Raw genomic sequence first — 21,894 nt, 5'->3', positions numbered from 1 at the left:
CTTATAAAGTTTTTATCGGCCCACAATTTTAAACTTTATGTATCTACAAGTATTATTTTTCAAAATTTCAACTTTATATCTTTAACGGTTACTAAGAAATGCACTCTTTTATATATAATAAGCATTTAGGATTATTTTATAGTTTATTAATATTTTTAAAAATATGCCATCCTGTATTTTAAAATCTCCTTTTTTGTTTATATACGTATATATGTTATAAAGTTAGAGATATTTTTAACTTGAAGAACAATGAAGCATAGGGGAATTATTTTATATCAATATAATTGTAAAGTGAGTATTTTAAAATTCTATGTAAATAAAATTAATTTATGTATGTCAAAGTGAGTTACACTAGAATTAACTTTACTTAGAACTAGCAAAACCACACAATAACATAAGGCTCTTGAATTTTGCCACAAAATATTTATGTTAGTAATCTAGTGCAAATTAGAGAAATTAGGTACGATAATATATTTTGTAAACATATATATTTGAAGTAATTCAAGAAAATGTGCCCATAAAATACTGAAAGATCAAAAAATTATTTTTGTAACTGTAGATTCGTTTGATCATTGGAAGAAGTAAGCAAAATATTACACTATACACCATTATCTTGTTTTGTATGTAGCATTTACTGTTGTATACATAATGCTACGACTCAAAGTATATAAGAAGCAATAATTAATTGAGGCATAATTATGTAGTATAGAATAAAAGTTATATTAGATTGTAAAAAAGTTCTTCATTTTACTTTAATTTATTTTATATATTTCCAAAGATTTTATTATTTAAGTTTTTTAATTGATCAGTATATTGGGAAAGGCAAGAGAAAACAATATTTTGTTCAATTCACATTAAAATATAAATGTTATTACATATGTGTCATATTATTTTCTTAGATTTTAGAGAGTAATCTATTTGTCAATAAAGATGAGCAATCATACTACTACTGATTAACATATGCTTAATTTGTCATTTTTAACAGAGTTTTTAAATAAAATATGCCTTACAATTTAATAATAGTGCAAACCCATGATTAATTTCCTGCTACAAGTTGTGAAAGATGGTTAAATTCATAATAGTAAATTTACATTCATTAAGTCGCACTTTGTATATAATTAATAGAATTAAAAAAATTTTGATGAAAAATTGTAACTGATTTTTAAAAAACTTGCCTCACAGCTTTATAGAGCTAACTTGATCGAAGCAACTTCCTCAGAACATAGACTACAATCCTCTGCAGGGTTTACAGTTCAGTAAATGTGGTTCCCATGTGAAACTAAATCATCTATTGGGGCACACAAGTTGTAATGAAGAATTGAAAACAGAGCAGTTATTCGAAGTATAACGCAATATTTCTTTTCCTACAACACTAGCATCAGTTTACTACTGAATCCACAATTGCAGGTTTAAATTTTGTATTTTAGCTAAAAATTAACGCTTAAATAGTTTCTATTTTTCTTTTTTAAGAACACTCACACAAAAATGTTCTCAAAAACTACAATTTTTGTATATAAAAATTCCAAATGTTTCCCTTTTTTTAAATGAATTTTGGCAGTTAACAAACTCAATCATGATAATCCAGTAATGAAGGTTTAACCCGCTGCAGATCTCTGATATATCCATCATTCCAGATCAGGTTACAAAAGTGATCTGCTTTTAATTTTACCTATTAATAAGCTCTAATAATGACTTTTATCTAGCGAGATCGTCATTACTAATCTACTGAATGATTTACAATGGTCTTTCTTAATTTTTCTTTCTGCTATATAGCCTTACTGATCTATTGTTTTGTTTCACAACAGCAACTTTTTAAAATTTCATTAACACCGAGCAGCTCAATGCAGAGTGAAATTACAGTTCTGCTGCTGATGCATAAATTAATTTGCGCCCACTGGGATATATCCAGCCAAAAAAATCAATCCGCAATGAATAAATAAAATATGTTAAAAAATGTGTTCTTTAAAACTGAAACAAAACACACATATGTTCTTGAAGCTAAGGCTAATCCATATTTCATCCTTTTGAACTTGATTGATCCAATATGTTATGTTCTCTACTAGTATTCGGTAACAAGATGGTGAACATTATGTGAATTACTAAATTAAAAGTGTATATTATATTTTTTGTGATCTGAATAAAACATTGTAGTTAAAATATTACCTTCTATCAAAGTGTAGCAAGTTTCAAATAATTAGTCATGGGTAGTATACTTTAAATATTATTAATTTAATCTGATATGTCCATTTTTATAAATTTAATTCCTTTTGAAAATTGATAATTCTCAAATTACAATTTTGTAATAATAATTTTTGTACAATTGAACGATGTTAACATGGAACAGCCACAGTCAGGGAAAATTTAACAAAGAAAATATTTATACAATTTTCTTTTATTATAGGTAGAGGATTTGAAAATGTAAATTTTTTAACATCTAATTTTTTGGAAAATAAGTTTTTGGGTTACTGCTCTGAGAACCGTTTATGTATATCATGGTCATTAATCCTTTTCAACAGAAAAGATCCACCCATGCAGTATCATCTTACCACTGAAAATGAATTAATTAATCAGTGTGCCGTAATAACAGTCATTGTTTGCTTTCAACAAACTTTTAATGACAATGTTATCAACAAACAGCACAGTCACTGATTTTGAATGGAATGGGATGAGTAGAGACTGCTATGTGCACATGCATTGAGTTACCTTGTACAACTGGGTTACCAAAACTAGTCGTGTTACCTGGAAATTTGAGATAAGGTGATCCCACTTAACATAGTTCTAATGTGCAACAATTATTTCTTCCTAAAATATAAATACTAATTTGACTGATAGTTTATTTTAAGTGTAATTTGACTGTAGTAAATATTCTGTACTATCAATAAGTTTGCTAACATTTCTACACTACTGTAAAATGTTAATTTGCTAACATTTCTACACTACTGTAAAATGTTAATTTTAAGTATTATGGTGTGCCCTAATATTTCCAGAATTTTGTGACAGAACTGGGAAACTCGTTATTGAATTTTTTACTCATTGTTGCATTTTTGTATGTACAATCATTTACATATGTAGGTAAAGTTAGAAGCTGTCTGCATTTTCATAAGTTCAGAAAATATAAAAACTGCCTTCCATGTGTGATTTTACCACAAGGAAAAGTTGGAATAGCATTTTCTAGATTAAAATTACAGCTAAGCAAAACAGTGGAGGAGAACAAGACAAAACTTACCTTTTTGAATGTGGAATCTTCTAAAGTTGGTTAAAAATATTACATATTTAAGTTAGACTTGTAGGTCTTGTAACTTTGCATTTGTCAAACTCAGTTATAAATCATTTAAAGTGAATTCAAACTTTAAAAATTCATCATCAGCTTAAAAAAATGTGTATTAAACTTTATAAACGTATAACCTTTCAACTGTTCAGAGATTTTATACTGCAAGTGTATGTATGTGTCTCTGTATGTGAAGGCAGTAACTTAATGAACTTGTTATTATTGTAAATAAGGTTTTTGGAGAAATTTTCAGTTTTCATTGTGCAATGTTACTCTAGAAAGTTATGGACACGTTCTAGCTTGCGTTTATTTAGTAAAATAAGCAATTCACAATACTAAGCAATTTCAATTCTTCATGTCAATTCTACGCAATTTGACAATAACTTTAATCGAATAAGATATTTTTAGTAGGTTTTAAGTATTTCAGAAATATATGTTACAGATAACGACTAGCCCACATGTTACATGCTATAGGATCATATGTGATTTTTACTGTATACAATATTATGGCAGGTGAACAGGCAATTTAATATAAATGTGTGCATGTTTATTATGTAAGTGCCATATATATATATATATATATATATATATATATATATATATATATATATATAAAGTAATCCTTTTGATACAATTTTATTTTCAAATAAAAGCACAGACTTTTATCAAATTTTTTCAATAATTTAAATCAATATTAAATTAAATCACTTATCATATCTAAAAACAGCCTTTTGTATACTGTCGTATTACAAGATGTACTTCACAGTCGACGGGGGCATTTGAAATATGCATTAACAGGAGTAAAAACAAGCCATTTTTTTCCCCTAACCGATGAAGTTAGATATTGTGCAAGCATGAGACACCAAATATAGTGCTGCAACAGTGGAATTTTGAAGCGATACTTAAAAAACACACTTTATACATTACAAAACATATCAAATTTAATAACATCATCATCAATTTACATCATTTTGATTGCACTCTTGAATGGTAAGAATATAGGAAAACCAACCTTTTGGGTATGTCGTGATCCCTTCTTGATTCACCAGATTTGTATCCAGTTTTCCCAAATGTGTTTTCTATTACAGGAAAAGATGAGTTAGGTAAAATAAAATATCATGATAATCTTAGAGACACCTGAAAATAGATTGTAACTGCATGGATCTCACTATTTAAATCAAGATCCATATTTAACTTTTTATTCTATCTGGTTATACATGTATATTTACATAAGACACATGTCTGATGAAGTAACACATACATAAGCATGGGAAAACCCGAAAACTGACATTAACAACCGTTTGATTGATAACTGATATAAACCGATACAAGGTAGCTTCTTCTATGAAAAATTATAGGTAGCTCTCTAATAAATAACACTCTGGTGCTAACAATTGAGTTACTTTAAAGGGGAAGAACCAAATCAAATTGCCAAATTTATTGACATTACAAAATGTAGCTTATATTGTACAAATTTTACAAATTTATAAATAACACACCACATAATACTAATTTAAAAAATGTCTAAATATTATATAGTACAATACTATCAGTCTTTATACTAACGTAAATGTAACATTGTATATTGTTCACTGTAATAAACATTTTTTATATATTACTTTAAACTTAGCCAGCTTTATTTATATTTTTATTGTATCAGGAATTTCGTTGTGTATAATTTCCTTCTTTTGAGGAGTTTCTTTTTCATATTGAATGGTTCTGTGCATATTGTTTTATGAAACAGTTTGACCTATTTCCTTTAATCTCAATGACCCCATCCCCTTGCTGATCTTTATCTCATTGACCCCATCACCTTGCTAATCTTTATCTCACTTACAATATCCAATAACGTAAATGGCGTTTTATAGCATTTTTATGAAGGGTGGTGGATTTAAAAGTAATTTACCAGAGTAAGTAACTCTTGATATTGGTTTATGCATTGCATAAACAAAATTCAGTGATTGGAACCATTTCTGGGCTAGTTGTTATCTTCTATGATGCATCTATTATGTTGATGTTGTGATATATAATGTTAAAGAGAAATCAAATAATAAAACTGTTGACTGAATCAATATATCTCTAACTATTTTCACCTTCTCATCATGTAATTAGTATGTAAGAGGCTCTGGATTTATTATATGCCAACTGTGATGTGGCAGTTGTTCGCTACTGATTAGAAACACTGTAAACCAGAAACAGTCTGCAAAAGTGGGGTTACATGTGTGAGTGGTTCACATGATCCAAATGCTATCAAACTTGATAGTCAAATCAAATCAAATCTTTATTCACATATACATTGAGTACAGCGATTGTGTCATTTGAATTACAATTGTTAAGTTCGAATTAGGTAAAAAGTATGTACAGTGAGAGTTCAATAAAAGTTTCAGGAGAACACTTTCAAAGCTAACACAAGTACAATCCCATATTGTAATTTCTTTGTCCTTGAATACCTATAATGACCACAAGTAGGATTTAAGAGGTGCCATATGAATTTAAGTAAGTGGACCAGAGCAGAGGGAGCTGCACAGGGTTAGGTAAATTGTACATTCATTACATATTTTGGAATTATATTAACCTTCCTTATTTTTATTCATCAAATAATTATACTATTTCTTACTTTGACTTAAGCTCTAATTCACTTTCCTCTTAGTGCAACATCTAGAATATGACACTAGCACAGACGTGACTCCTGGAATCTAGTCACCTGAAGAGATAAAAAAAAGTCGGAGATTAAGAAAATCAAAATGCACTCTACATCGTTTTGACATCAGAAACACCTAAACTACAAAATATAGGCTTTGAAGTTACGTTGTGTGTAAAAAACTTGGTTGCTCCACTGAGCTTAGAGATTGTGTCCAAAACATTGTAGTGAACTCAATTATATGTATACCCGATGAGACAATTAGAATACCTCTTAATCTAGATTACACTATACAGGGTGTTCATTTGAAAACTTCAAACTTTTATTAAAAGACTTATAGCCTAAGTATCAAAATTCTGTAAATGGGAGTGTATAGTACTAATTGGGGAAACAAAAAACAAATTATTTTTAAAATGGGGGTGCTTACTCCCCATGCTCCCCCATACCCAAAGCCAACATTTAGAAATGGCAACTAATACCTTGTGACACCTTAAATTGAAGCTCATAAAAAATACTGTATTTTGGTAAAAAAATTGAAATTGGCCAAGCCGTTTGGTATCAGCAGCCAATAATGTACTTTTTTACATTACAATTATTAGTCTACAAACTACTGTACTACTGCTAATAACACAACACCATTACTTACTGAATGCAATGATATTGCCAAAAAGCAAAAGGTTTTGTGTAATATTAACATAATTACTAATTTCACTATCAGTATTTGTAAGTAAACAGGAGGACAAGCAAGTATCTTATCATTCTTATCTACAGTATTGTCGGAGACTTGTGCAGTAAGCGGCTATCTGGTCATGTTTCAACACACCAAACATTTGGGAATGCGGTTTTGTTGAAATCCGATTAAGTTCCCACCACTTTTCATAATATCCAGGCTCCCTTCTCCCCACGTCAAGTTATACGATTACGGTTTTATTCTTTATAGATTAGCAGTTAACGAAAGGAACGACTGAACGATTTTGGGGACCTATCATAACCTAACACATAGAATCTATAGTTTTAGTTAGTTCTATATGATGTTAAGCTATTTTTTATGGATAAGGGTTTTTAAATGAACTTAATTTAAATATTATAAGTTTTAAACGATTCTTAAAAATAACACATCTGATTTGAAAGAAAATATCAAATTTATTTAGTTGGCAGGAAAAATGAACAAAATATTCTAGGTGAACGGGTCCTTTGAAACACTCTGATCCAGATCACTCGTTCACCTGACTGACCTGTTCGAATTGAACGGATTAAGACCGAACAACACATCTCTACTGGCCACTGCCACTAAGTGGCTAACCTCACAATAAAATGCAAGCTTCTTGGATACGTCTATGGCTACACGAGTCTGTTCAATTAATATTTTACACTTAGACTACAACACTTGTATAGGCCTACACTACACACAAAAATAAAATATAGTTAAAGAACACCTAAGTAGCTGTAGTGTAAGCAAAACTCTGTGAGCGAGACATGATCCACACAGCTGATAGTCAAGAAGATACTGGTCCCACTCCCCATCACCGGAGGAGAGCCCCTCCTGCGCGGTGCTACTCAGATATTTGCTTCTGCTGAGGTTTCTTAGTGAGTGGTTCTTAATATATTAAGAAAGAATTTTAGCCACTCTTTCAAAGAATACCACCTGCATCTTCTTCTGAACGATACTTCCCAAATAGCAAGTTAATAAACAAGGGTTATTTTTAGTGAAGTTGCATGGGTGCGACCATGATTACAGCTTCTTGTCAAACATTAAACATGTGGTGTGTTTAAATATAACACATTTAAGATTCATTCAGATTCTTTATTTACATTTTCTTAGAAAATAGAACAAAGGTCAAGGAGCAGTGTTTATGTTACAGAAAAGAGTAATAATAGTCAGTATTTGTAAATTCTTCATATTATATTGTCTTCAATAGCCCACAGCTCTCTCCAGGAATTCTTTCACTGAGTAGAAGGCTCTGTCTTCCAGCTAAGCTGTTACTTGTCTACTCAGTCTTTGTCCAGTTTCCTTCTAGAGGTGTCTAGGCATGTTGTTGTATAACAAGACTCCTTTGTAGTTATGCTTTCATAAAAACTTAAATGGTGAGTTGGTAGTGAAAAATCTATAGCTTTTCTAGGGTTGTGTCCATGTAGATCTCTGTGCCTGTCTTGGTTGGTTTATAGTGCATGTGAGATGGTTTTTCTTATTTACAGTACCACTACTGTTAATATTTCTAGTTCATTGAAAGATTCTTGACAGCTATCTTGTTAGTTTAACCCTGCAAGGCAGCGAATCGCTCTTTTCTACTGTACAAGCACTCTTTCCAGATTTAATCTTGTTGTTCCACCCATATTGCCATACCTTAGATAGGATCCAAAAAGTGCAAAATATGCAATTTTGGCTGTTTTAATCCCACTTATTGTTTGGTTTGCCTGATGACATATGTTCCTGAGCTGAGTTTTTACAAAGTTGGTCAGTATGAGTTCACCAGGTCAGGTTCTCATTTATCAATGTTATGAGGCTCTTTACGATTTCTTGTTTCTTCAGTTTAGGTAGACCAGTCTCTATGTCATTTTTACAAATGCTATAAATCATCTGCAGAGTTTTTTTCTTGTTCAACACAAGGTCATTTGAGTAGCAGTATCATTTTGTCACATTAAAGGCTATGTAGGCATTGATGACAAGTTGTTCATTTGATTTTTATGCTGTTGTAATGACAGTGTCATCTGCAAACATAACAGTCTGGTAGACATCTTTAAGTCGGTTTGGTAGGTTGTTGTATATTGTACGCAATATAAAAACTGTATTTTAAAAGAGTACCAACATTTTTGTATATACATTTCTTGCTTTTATAATTATTTTAATACATTAAAATGTGTATATAAAAAAGTGATGTTAAATTGGAAATATCCAAGCTTGTCTGCCACTGGGAACTGATATTTTAGGTCACCTATTTCTAATATTGCCAATCAAGAGTCCTAATTAAAAGGAATTAGTATTGTGGATACTATTGTTCTCGCAATCAGTTGTTTCATAACTTATTACATGCTTTTCTCAGTTACCTTCCATAAATTCATATTGTTGGCAATTCAACAAAAGGAAAACGGAATACCTCTAATTTAGGTACAGTTGATAGAAATCTGCTTATTGGAGTCCCACCCCTCTCCTGGGATATTTCTTTATATATTTGATAATGGCACTCGAATCCACGGACTAAGTTCAATTGGAATTTAATTAATGACACAGATCAATTAATTTATGTTAAATGATTAGGACTTGTAAACGAATAAATATTGTGGAATGTAAATAATATGGGAGTGTATTATACTATGTTTGACTATATTACTGTACTTAATGTTCATGTAATAAAGAAATATTGATTGATTGATTGATTGATGAATATCTCTAAGGACTAGTAAAAAGATTCAATTCATCTATAAATTAAAATTACAAAAAGTCTTTAAAGGGGCTAAAAAAATATTTGAGCTTTAATGATGGTTGGACAGCAAATAACTTAATGTTACAAACATAGTTAAAATTGTTACTGTGTATTTCTAATAGTTCGAATAAACAACTATTAGAGACCAATATGTATCATCTTACAGCTGCCAGGCATTGTGTAGAGAAGGGGCTGTGTGGCAAATGATAGCGTGGTAGTTGAATGAAAAGTGAGAAAGTGACAATTAAGGAGTTAAGATGAAGATATTGGTTTGGCTTTCCAGCAGAGGTAAATTATTCTGGTTCCTGTCTGAATGTCTGGATTTAATGTGGGTGATCATTCATGTGGGAATGATGTGTCAGTGACAATAACGGAGTCATTTAGTGCCAAAGTTGATCTATTGAATAGTAAGTCACAGCTGGAAGTTGGGATTATTCACTCCATCCTTCAGACCTAACAAGGGCCAGAAGTTAACGCTTTTTAACTGAAGGAGGATTTTCAGACCTACATAAGTATATATTTTCTTAATAAGGGATACGAGGGTAACTTAACCATTTAACGAGTATAGGTGTTTGTTACAAAATAGTATTGACGATCCAGAACGTCATATTAAAAATCATGTGAAAATAGTAAGGACGTTCTAGAACATCAATGAATTATGACATATATTACAAGTACTGGCTCTTATGTTTTTCCTCTATGGAAGAAATCCGCCCACTGTTCCTAACCTTAAATAACTGAGCGCAGTTTCCCGCATAAATACTGTCAGCTGCTTTCAACTACAGAGCGGCTGTAAAGGTTTTTCACAAGGCAAGACCACTGACTTGTTGAATGAAAACTAAGACGTCGGAGTGTCAGCAAAGGTTATTAGAACACTAATGCAGCCCTACTTAGGACGTAACCATGTGTTGTACGTTGATAACTGGTACAGCAGTCCCGGCTTGTTCAACTGGCTTCTTGAAAATGAAACAGCAACTTGTGGAACTGTAAGACAAAACCGGAAAGGTCTCCCTTGCTTACCCAAAAAAATGAATAAGGGAGATTGTGAAATTAGGAGCCAAAAACACATACTTTGTGTAAAATGGTGTGACCGCCGAAATGTAACAATGCTAACAACAATCCACAAGCATGAAATGATTCCTGTGACTAAGCTTAGAAAGACTGTAAACAAACCAAGCTCTGTCATAGAATATAATAAGGATACGGGAGCAGTCGACCGCTCTGACATGATGATATCTTTCAATGGCAGTGCAAGGAAATCAAAAAAGTGGTACCGTATATTATTTTTCCACTTGATTGATATTGTTGTTTTGAATACATACAACATGTTTGTAATCAAACAAAACAAGAAAAGTTAGTTTTGTGACTTTAGACTAAACCTCATCAGTGGTGTGCCACTGTGTATACATCCATGTTTCGAGCACTTTCACATAAAAAACTAATTTTAGCCTTTGTGTTTTCTCAACAAAAGTAAATTTTAGCTTTTTATAGTAATAATATCTGATTTTCATTAAAAAATAAAACAAAATTTTTCTTACTATTTTGGGAGTGTATTATGTTTCACATCCTTACTCCTATGAACAATTAATTATGTAGTGATGTTCCAGAACGTCATTACTCCTTAAAGGGTTAATAATGGCACTGAATATTCTGTAGTTCAGTGTTAATAATTAGTTGTGTTTAGGTCTTTATTAAGTGCATGTTTTAGAGTTAGTAAAGTTGACACACAACATGGTGGTTGTGATTCCTGACTTACACTTGTCACAACGCTCTAGTATGATTTGTTTATTTTAACCTAGTTTTTAAGTATGTGTTGGCTTAGTTATTTACCTGAAGAAGAGATCAGATTGCAGATCTCGAAACATAGTGTTACTGATTTTTTTGTATCATTGAAAAATGGTAAATGTCCGGAAAAATCCTGTTTCCTTCACAATTTAGAGGCTGAAAATTAAAAATTAATGAAGGCAGACAGTCCCAAAACAGCTAATTTTAGAATTGAGATCATTCAATTCTAATTATTGTCATATTAGTTTGAAACTGTTTCATTAAGTTAAAAATCATACATTTACTTGGCCAGAAATTATATAAACTAGTTCTTTCATACTTTAAGCTAAAATAAAGCAACAGGATAAAAAAATACACACAATAAGAGTTTTTCCTTTATTATGTCTTTAAAAATTGTAGTTACAATTCAACATTGGAAATCACAATTCCTTTTTACGACTTAGTAACATATTTACTGAGATAAAATTTCAGTTGAGTTTTCAATTTGTATAAACAAACCCGGACATACTAACAGGGAAAAGACTCTAGGAATGGGAAAATGAAATCTCTATAGCAAATTATAAATATAACTTAACACTCAAACGTTAAAATACATAAAACTGAAAGTAAAATTATAGCTACAAGGTGAAGTGGTTCTATCTAGGATACACTTGCTCAAAATTGAACACATTTTCAACAAATCTAAAGTTTTTGAAATAAATTAGCAATGAAAGATTGTAATTTATAGCTCAAAATCGTGTCACAAATCTCCAAACTACAGTTCTCTACTAAGTTGACAAGAGCAATATATACACATCATTCAGTAAAGTAAGACGTATGTGAAAAATAAATATTAACACTTACATTAAGTCTCACATTTGTACTGTTGTAGACTTAGTTGAGAGAAAATAAATCAGCACAGAAAATAAATGACTGAAGGAGAATAAAATTAAACAAAGAGTACACTTAGTTTGAATGAATTTAAACCCAAAATTTTATTTTGAACCTTAAAATGTATGGATTAGAATAAATCATAAATGGTAATTTCCGAGTATTTTTTCAGCCGTGTTCATTGTGAAGTTCACTTGGCTTGGATACTTCTTGGCTCGGAAACCATAATGGTGGTCCTACCTGGAAATTGTAAGTGAATAATTTACATGATTTCCATAATTTTATTTCATTAAAAAAACTTTGAAATTTTTATTGTTGTAAAACTTTGTGGGTAAAAAATGAACTATAATTATTATTTTAGACAAGAGTAGAAATTATTAATTGTACATTCGTCATAAACTCACAATACTACTATAAAAGTACCTAGAACCTAAAACGATCTGAAATAGAATAACAATAAATTCTTAGTCCGGAGAATGTTTTAGTATACTTCCTAATTGTGAAATAATTAAGATAAAATTAACCCTTAACACAACAGAGTGTAATATGTTTGATCACAACCATAGGATCAGTGTTAATATTTTACATACGAAGCGTGCATTTCCAAAATGTTATAAAAGTCAAAATGAAAATCAAAAACTGTTGTTGATAAAGAGAAAACCAAGTTCATTTCTTAAAAAAGTACTTTTCCACACAATATAATAACAAAAACATCTACTTTATGTACTAATTAGAAAAAGGTTTAAACAAAACTATCTTCGAAAATAAATTACATTTTCCAAACTGTCTATGCAAGTAAAAATAGGTGCCTTGGTGCAAGCACAATATGGTAATTATACAGTTTCCTAGTAGTTAAGTTAATTTATTGGTTTGGTACAAGTTCTTGGTCAAAATGTATTAAAAATAATCCCCAGCCTCTGGAGAAAGAAATTGCAGCATGCTGGTTATGTCAAAAATATGGTACTTACAATATATTTCTACAATAAAAAGCATTTAATGTGTTTTGAAAGTACTTACAATGTTTATGAAATCGCTTCATATACAATTTTCAGAAACAAAAATATTGAATTTAGTATTTTTATTAAATGTAAAATAAGAAAAAGAAAGAAGAAATCTTATTGTGAACTAAATTAATAACAGTCTGCAATTGAATTATATACAAATTAATTCTATTTTAGACTTAGTTTGGTGTACTATAGAGTATAATATTCATGGTTCAGTTCTATAACATAAACTATTTCCAAAAATGGGAACAAAGTGATTAATAAACATTGTATTATATGATGGAGCATTAGGATAAAGTTTAGCACAATTATACATTATACACTATTCAATGATGACAGTTTAAAAAGTTAAATGATGTATTTGTTGATCAATTGCACTTAATTACACACTACACAAAAAGTTATATGTTTATTAAAACCCATATCATATGTTGGATAGCAAGGATTGATTTTATGGCCCTTATTATTTATAGTTTACTTTATCACAGAATGTAGACATGGGAACTTACTTAGGGCAAAGATGTAAATGCCTATGAGAGCAGAGTGAGAGAAGGTTGATGGACACATTTTAAAGTGTGTGCTACATCTATATCTTGTCTGCACCAGCAACACACCAAATGAGAGAAAATTTAAAATTCCCCTTCACTTCCATACATATTTTATACAGTTTATTAGTACATGGACTATGTCAAGAGAGCTCTGTATCAAGGAAGATATTGTTGAGGACAATCTAATATTGCTAATCTAGGTTACATGCAAAATTTCAAATGTATAACAGAGGATATTTCACTCTAGCAATGTCTTACGGACATCATGCACAACAGAAATTTTCACACCTCCCCAGAAGACTAAAGAAAAATTGTGTCAGCTTGCTGAATGATAGGCCTTAATAGCACTCACTCCAATTCCTTGGTTGGACATGCACCATCATAGAACTCATTCTTGTCTATGTAGATTTTCATGTAAAATTTTATGTCTAAAAATGAAATATTTCCAAGGTATTTTTCCACATGATCTATTAACAATTTTAATGGAGGATAACATTGTTCTGGAGGAAACTGATTCTGCTGCATTTCCAGGTATACACACCTAGATAAAGGGTTAACCTGTAAAGTTCACATTAAAAGTGTATGTGCTAAATTGGCAACTGGAATTTTTGTCCTTCAAAATTTAACAAAGCTTTGTATGTCTGATGTTTTAATGATGGTTTACTATGGATTAATATGTCCATACCTGTCATATGGAATTTCTCTTGTGGGGCAGTTGTACCTTATCAAATTTGGAAAGAGTATTCAGACTGCAACAAAATCTGTTTGAATCTTCGCAAAATTGAAAAACAGAGAGTCTACCCAGCTTGTATATTTTAGAGACTTAATTTTACTGTTGATTTCAGTGTATATTGACACAGGTCAGTGATGTACATAGATACGAGACAAGAGTTCAGGAGCGCTTATGAGTCCATCAGTATAGAACAGCAGTATTTGAATGCCTTCCTTCGAAAACCCTCCATGAAACACTAAATTTAGAAACCAATCCAAAAAAATTAAAATCCAATTAAAACACAACATGGTTGTGCTTTTTACTCAGTTGGTGAGTTCATGGAGCACACTAGGGATTTTTTGCTGAATTGTTGCTAACCTTAGGATTGATTCCAGGAATTTTGTTTGTTTGTATGTGTATGAATGTGTGCCTGCATATAACTGTATGGAAGGTCAAGAGAATGGATTTAGCTTTTAAGATAAATGCCGTGAAAAATTGGTATTATTATTGATTATTGCAATAAAGATATTCTATTCTATTAAGATGGATTTCATAACAGCTTAAAAAATAAAAGTCCACATGTGTTAATTTGTCACATGTTAACACATGTTAAATTCTCATAGGATTGTAATCACTTTGTTTGAAAATTGATTTATTCTGCTATTTTCTCATTGCTATCCTATAAAAACCAATATAAAATATTCTAAAACGTTCAGTCACATTCCATGGAGTAAAATGCACCATAGTCAAACTCGTATTGACTATAAAGGAATGAAGCTTTATCGGTTAGTTCCCTTTGAGAAATCATGCAGACAGACAGACCCCCTTTAGTTATAGGCTTCACTAACGCTCAAGCCCACAAGTAGTGAGTGACAACTATGAGTTACCTGGGCAGGCGGCACATGTCACACTGTGTGAGTGCTTGTGGGTTGAGGAAGGTGCAATGTGGACAGGTCCACTCCTTTCCTCCACCGTGATGGGCTGGCGGACTGTCACTAGCTGCTATCATCTGCTCCAGATTAGCCCAGTGATCCGCAGCAGCCCAGTCTGATGCAGCCTCCACGTCTCGTGTTCTAACTGCCTCCAACAATGCTCCCATCACATCCTGAAACGCATATGTTGGAATAGAGATCAATACACAACAAATGATTTTACTGTGTAGTTTTTAATGACACAATCAATTTTAATATCATTCATGAAGATAAACTGGCTCTGTTAAAATATCTTCCTATTTAACACAAACTACAGCAAACAATTCATCATCATTTACTGCATATCTGTCAAGGGCGGATATAAGGGAGGACCGGACTCCCTTCCCCCTGAAATGAAAATAAATAAATAAAAAAGTGCTGCCGCTTTGATATTGTTATTGTTAGTGTTAATTAATTGTAAAACAAAACAATGGTGTAGCGATATGGCAACGTTGTGTGGAACGTTCTTGGCGGATGCACAGATATCTGAACTGGCTTGTTGACTGATCGGTGGCGGCTGTAAAAGCTCAGTGTTATGTTGACACTGACAGGTCTAATCTAACCTAGAAGCCATTTTGCCTTGTTTATTATTTTCGGTGAAGCATCAGTAATAAACTGCATTAAAAGGGGTTGAGTTTGTTTTATTTGTTATTTGTTACAAGCTTCAATTTAAAACTTTTTGCAAAAATACTAACCATTGAACCTAGTGAAGTTAACTGTGCCGTTAGCAATGTTGTTGCCGATTCTGTTATCACTATTACAAGCATCAATCCATTTCCACTTGGAAAGCAACCAGTTAGGCTTATTACATGTAAGAACAAACAAATATGATATTTTACACTATTGCTAAAGCAACTCTACTCAAAGCTTAACAAATGAAAAATGGCTGCTATTAGAAAAATGCAATCATTGACATAACAATCAAGGGGTTAAATAATATATTTTATAACTATGAAATATATTATTCTAAAGCAAAGCAAGGTATCCACTATAACACAGAATTAAGAACAAATAATCTATGAATGTAGTAAACTGGTATGTCTCTCATACTCGATCATGGTTTTTTCATTATTTGAGACATTTTGACCAAATCATTTACATTTAAACAAGTTTCCTTATCAAGTCATATGGACTAATTATTGAGCAACCACGGAATACTAGAACCAGAATCAAAGAACAACGCTAAGTTGTAACATTAAACTTTGTTACCCCCTCTGGTATCCTACCTTCATGGGCAGATGGTCCATCGTGGCAATGTACAACAAGAAGTGGAAGTCTGATGCAGCGTCAAGAAACTGTTGACGAGAAAATTGAGCGAGATACGCAGTGAGCGATGAGAAATCCTGGATATGGCCATCTAATAGTCTGTGGAACAAGGCAGTATATTCAGTAAATTGAAGTGGGGACAGTTTTAAGTATCTTTTAGTGCGTAATACTTGACATAGCGCTCTGCAAGAAAATCTTTTTTTAATTCATGCAATTGAGTGATGATAAAAATGGCTGAAAATTTTATAAAACTGTAGCCTACTCTTCACAAATTTTGTTTGTATACAATGTTAATTTACAGGAAACATAAAGAAAATTCAAAGTCTAATATACAGTTTTTACTATTGAGTAAAGTACACATATATTTAATCACTAAGTTGTAATAATTGGCAAAAAAATAAACAAATAAAATGAGATAAATGAAATGATCACTAGATGATTTATTAATTCTTAAACACCTTGAGGCTAGTATACAGCTTAGTGGTGATAACTGACAAATGCCTGTTTGTTTTTGTTTGATTATATCTCTTAGCACTTACGTGACTACTTTTGGTTGACTGTGGATTGTTTACTGACATTAGGTGCTATTTGTGTAATTGTTTTTATTAGCTATGATCAACAATTGTATTATGGATTGATATTATAAGAAAACAAAGAATTGACAGAGGACTTGCTCTCAAAATCCTCCCCTGCACTCAGATAATTGGTTCAAGCTTTATCATATTATGACCAGTTATTAAAGAACGAGTACTCAATATCTAGTATTTAAAACATTTACTTGTCCATACCTCACCCAGACGTAGCTTATGGAATATTAATATAATGCACTACAGCTAAAGAAAATTTAGACAAAATACTATTGCAGCAAAAAAGAGCGATAAGAATTATGAAAAATCTAACACAGATAGATTCAGTCAAACATATTTTCCCAGAAATGAAAATTTTTAGTGTCTAATAGTTTACATGTGCGTGCGGCATGTGTGTGTGTGTTTGTGTGTATAACTTCAATATGTAACAATTAGCCATACTTATAATATCCAATTTAAAGTTGATAAACACAATTTAAAATTGTATTCTAAACAAAAACTTCTTATACTGGACATATGTTTCTAAAGTTATTATTCAATTCAATAGAGTCAGAAAAGAGTTTTTCAAAAACTTTTAATTCATTTGTGTTCACTGTATACTTTTGGGAACTGTGAGCTCAGCTAGCTGCCGGTCAGCTCTGTGATATCAAGATATAGTAAGAAATTGGGCTTGTATGGGTTAAAAGTACATTTAATAAAACCGTCTTGTTATTCAATTGAGGAGCTCTTTGATGAGAAGTTAATAAAAGAGATACTTTAATCAATTTAATTAGACTAAGTTAGATGCAAGTAAGTTGTAAGTATTTAATGTATTTGTTTGATTTTATTTATGTGCTATGTTTTGTATACAAAGAATAAATAAATATATTTTGAATATGACTTTGTCTCTTGTATAGAACATGCATCCAAGTTGTTGCCAATAATTTGGGTGGTTGTTCACTTAGTTCAATAAACAAAACAAAATAAATAAAAAATAAAGATATGAACTGTTCCAGAAGAAAACATTTGTTTTGTTTGAACAAAAGGTGTGTACAACTCATGTGTACTACATCGCAGCATTACAAATATTTAATTCGACAGTGATAATGAATGTAATTTTGATGAACTTACATAAAAAAATCTTCTGGTTATAAAGGCTGTTAGAGTTGAGAGCAATGGACATTTTTGATAGAAAAGTAAGATAAAAAAATGTGTACTGCTTATTTTGGAAGAAGGAAACCATACACTGGTCTTCACTCACCTGTTTTCAATGGGGAAGGGAGTGATGTTTGACTCGGTATGGAAAGTGTATATTGGTGTGAGTGGAGTTGAAGTTGGAACATCTACTAGCAGATATTCCACAGGCAGTGGTCGTGCCAGGCGAGGAACCTCATTCCCGTAATTATCCTTTTCCTGCAAGATGAAGAACAAAAGATTATTCCTGATCCCGAAAAAACACACACATACAAATTCTATTAATCTCCAGTAATTTTTAGAAACCGTAATAATCAAAATGATCACGTATTTTAAACGTAATATACACAAAATTCAGAAACTTGAAGCAAAAGAGTGTCATGCTCTGAAGGATTTTGATTTTGAAACCTAAAATACGAGTACTAGCACATATGATATTTTAGTGTAATGCCGCCATTTCCCTCTTACTCTCTATACATCTTATGCTATTCTTGCACCAGTTTGTATGTCATTAACCTTTGAGGCTGCAAGATCTTTGGGATATTAAGTGTTCATTTAGTTTCTATTTTAATTATTTTCATCTATAATCATCATTTAATATTTCATTATAATCATCTTGATGTATATTTTACAAGATTGGAAGAAATAAGGTATAGTCATACTGTAATGTTTATTACATTATGTTTACTTAATTGCTTACCACTTACTAAACTGCAGACTGAAATATAGTTGTGAGTACTCTGAGTAAGGTCGATGGAAATAGAACGATTTTTGCAATATGGATACATTATGACAACTTTCTGCAAACCTTTGTTTGGTTTAATTTGCAAAATAAAGGACAACATATACAAAACATAAACCTAACTAAATATATAGTGAGAACACTAATGTTACAGTAGACTACACATCATAATTATATGTATGTATAGTACACCCTAAATATAAAGTAAAAATTAACAATCAATTTATTTTATCACTCATTATTTTTAAATGTGTTTTATGTTTTGTAAATTATTTTATTTTAGGATAAGAATAGCTACATCTAGCTTTATTTAATTTTAATATAAATAAAATTATAACCTGTACCTCTACCATTAGAATTTAATAATGTTTTATATATATATATATATATATATATATATATATATATATATATATATAGTAGCTGTTACCCGCGGCTTGGGACGCAATCTTTAGAACCGAAGTCCCTATATTACTTAGTAAAAGCAATTATGATGTAATATGATGGGAGTCCTATAAAAATTTTAAAACGTAAATAGGCATACATCAGGTAGATATTATTTAAGTTCATGGTAAATAGTATCAGAATCTAACTTAATTATTATATCATGTTTGGCACGTGTAGGAACATTTCTGGTTCTAATTCATTAACGTCACAGCTGAATCTGCCTTGTCATCCCGATCAAGAAAACACAAATCTGGGATCACACAGGTCTCGGAAACTTACTTTGGTCAAAAAGCGTATATTTCCAGTCCTTGTCATATATTTCAGGTCTAAGATATTTCCAGTACCATATATTCCAGATGTTGCCTTGTTGTTCTGACGAAGAAAAGATATATATATATATATATATTTATAACTCGAATTTCAAGGGAACGGCTGTTTTCTTCGAGTTACGTATAGTTCGACTTAAGAATAGTTCGAGTTATAGAGGTAATATTTCACTAAATTCGACTTACAGAGGTAAGCAAAATAAAATTCGAGTTATAGAGGTACAAATAAACTATGTTTTTTATTCCCTACATCCTTTACAAATGGAGTATGTACTGTAACTACATACAGCATTTGTACTTACTGTCACACTGCAATGTATGCCTACAATTCATACGTACATACAATTCAAATTTGAAAATAATCCGTAATCTTTTTCTGCCTAAGGTTTTTCCAGAATTTAAGACTATAATGTTTTCAATAACAACAACAGCAGAGAACACGTTGTCTGGTACGTCACTTGATTGTTCTAAGTAGCTACGTAAAGTGTTCACTGCGGCTTTGGCTTCCTTGTTTGTGATGTCCGGTGGCTGCTCCATGCCGTCGTCATTGTCATCATCAGAGAGGACGTCTTCACTTGTTACAGTTGCGATGATGTCTTGGCCCGATAATGATCCGTAGACTGAAACACCCTCGTCGACATTTGCAAAATTATCAAAGTCTAAATTTGGGAGCTCGTTATTTATCACGGTCCACTCAGCTTCAGCACTGGGAAGTCTCGGTTCTAGTTCATGGTCATTGTCACTTGGAACATCTTGGTCCCTATCTATTGACTAAATGCGTGGGAACTGACTGCACACGGCACTGACGTTTGGCAGACAGTCGGACAATTCAGCGACATGTCCAGACCTGTTCGGCTAGGTCTATGATCTAACACAGGTTCGCTGTAAACACAGCACAGCTTCGAGTTAGCGAGGGTTGATCTGAAAATTTCGAGTTGTAGAGGTAATGTATTTAAAGACCTCGACTTGTCTACTGAACTTCGAGTTATAGAGGTAATTTTTCTATCACTTCGAGTTATTGAGGTAAAATTCGGGTGCAAAATTAATTCGAGTTATGCATGGTTTTTTTTTCGACTTAGGCAGTTTTTCTCAAGGGAACGGAAAAAAATTCGAGTTATCAAAGAATTCGACTTATTGAGATTCGAGTTATCGAGAGTCGACTGTATATACTTACTTACATAGGACCAAGATGCCTACTTCGGTTAAATTCACTTACTACTATGTCACAGTTTAGCTTGCCATATTGCCTCGATCAAAATACTATATACGTTTGATTATCTAGTTCTTGGAAATCTATTTTGGTCAAAAACGTGTTGACATAGTTGAGTTTGCCTAGTCCTGAAGAAGAAAATACACACATAAGTAGGACTGAAAAGCCTATTACGACCTATGGGGAAGTCCTACCTACTTCTTATGTACTTTCAGTATAAGAGGAAAATCATTAATAAGGTTATGCAACATTCCAAAATAATCGTTATTAAAGTTTTGCGTTACACTTGTTTTTTGGACTGTAGCCAGGGAAAGAATGAATCGTTGAGGCATGTTAATATTCATTTTTCTGTTTTTCCATAAGCTATTGTTAAAATGTAATATCATAATGTCAAGGAAGCCCACCAGTTTAAAGTAACTTATGTGAAAATATTCATAACTTTGTTCATTAAGGTTAGTTTTATAACAGTATTAAATGCATTAGATGATTATAATTTGTCACTGGCGCAATCGGGAGTAAAATTTATATATTAATATTTTATTTACTATATGCATTACACTACCGATCAAGCACTGTTTACTTATTATTGATAAAATTTAAATGTAAACAGATGTTTCACAAAGTTTCTCGAACTGTAGCTGTCAACAGCTGTTTAGCACCAGCTTAATTTGAATTATGAAATGTAAAAAGTAAAATTTTTTCTGAATTCCAAAATATTCCAGGTAACTTTTCTTAACTTTTTCTTCATAAAAACCTTCCTCGGATTTCAATGGACATTTTACAAAAAGAATTAACCGAATTGGTCCAGCCGTTATTGAGATTAGCGCTTACCAACACATTTTGCCATTCATTTTTATTTATAAGAAGATATATACATAACATACATGTACATAACGGATCACGTGTGAATAACATTGATTAT

The 21,894-nt window shown here is 31.6% G+C and overlaps 1 protein-coding gene across 2 annotated transcripts in view; it reads right to left on the bottom strand.

Moving 5' to 3' along the window:
- Positions 1-11,477: 11,477 nt before the first annotated feature.
- Positions 11,478-21,894, bottom strand: part of LOC124354069 (nuclear protein localization protein 4 homolog) — an 85,746-nt gene continuing 75,329 nt past the window's right edge. The window contains exons 11-14 of one of the 2 annotated variants that reach the window (XM_046804250.1): positions 18,315-18,466; positions 16,448-16,586; positions 15,138-15,355; positions 11,478-12,226 (exon numbers count right to left, since the gene is read on the bottom strand). In XM_046804250.1, coding sequence (XP_046660206.1) covers positions 12,223-12,226; positions 15,138-15,355; positions 16,448-16,586; positions 18,315-18,466 — 513 coding nt within the window. In that variant the 3' untranslated portion in view covers positions 11,478-12,222. Of the gene's footprint in view, positions 12,227-15,133; positions 15,356-16,447; positions 16,587-18,314; positions 18,467-21,894 lie in introns of those variants that run through there. The other variant, XM_046804251.1, reaches the window with a different exon arrangement.

Source organism: Homalodisca vitripennis, chromosome 2 (genome assembly GCF_021130785.1).
Source record: "Homalodisca vitripennis isolate AUS2020 chromosome 2, UT_GWSS_2.1, whole genome shotgun sequence".
In the NCBI taxonomy this organism is placed as follows: domain Eukaryota; kingdom Metazoa; phylum Arthropoda; class Insecta; order Hemiptera; family Cicadellidae; genus Homalodisca; species Homalodisca vitripennis.
Note: the sequence above shows the minus strand (reverse complement) of the source record. Positions and strands in the feature narration are given on the sequence as shown.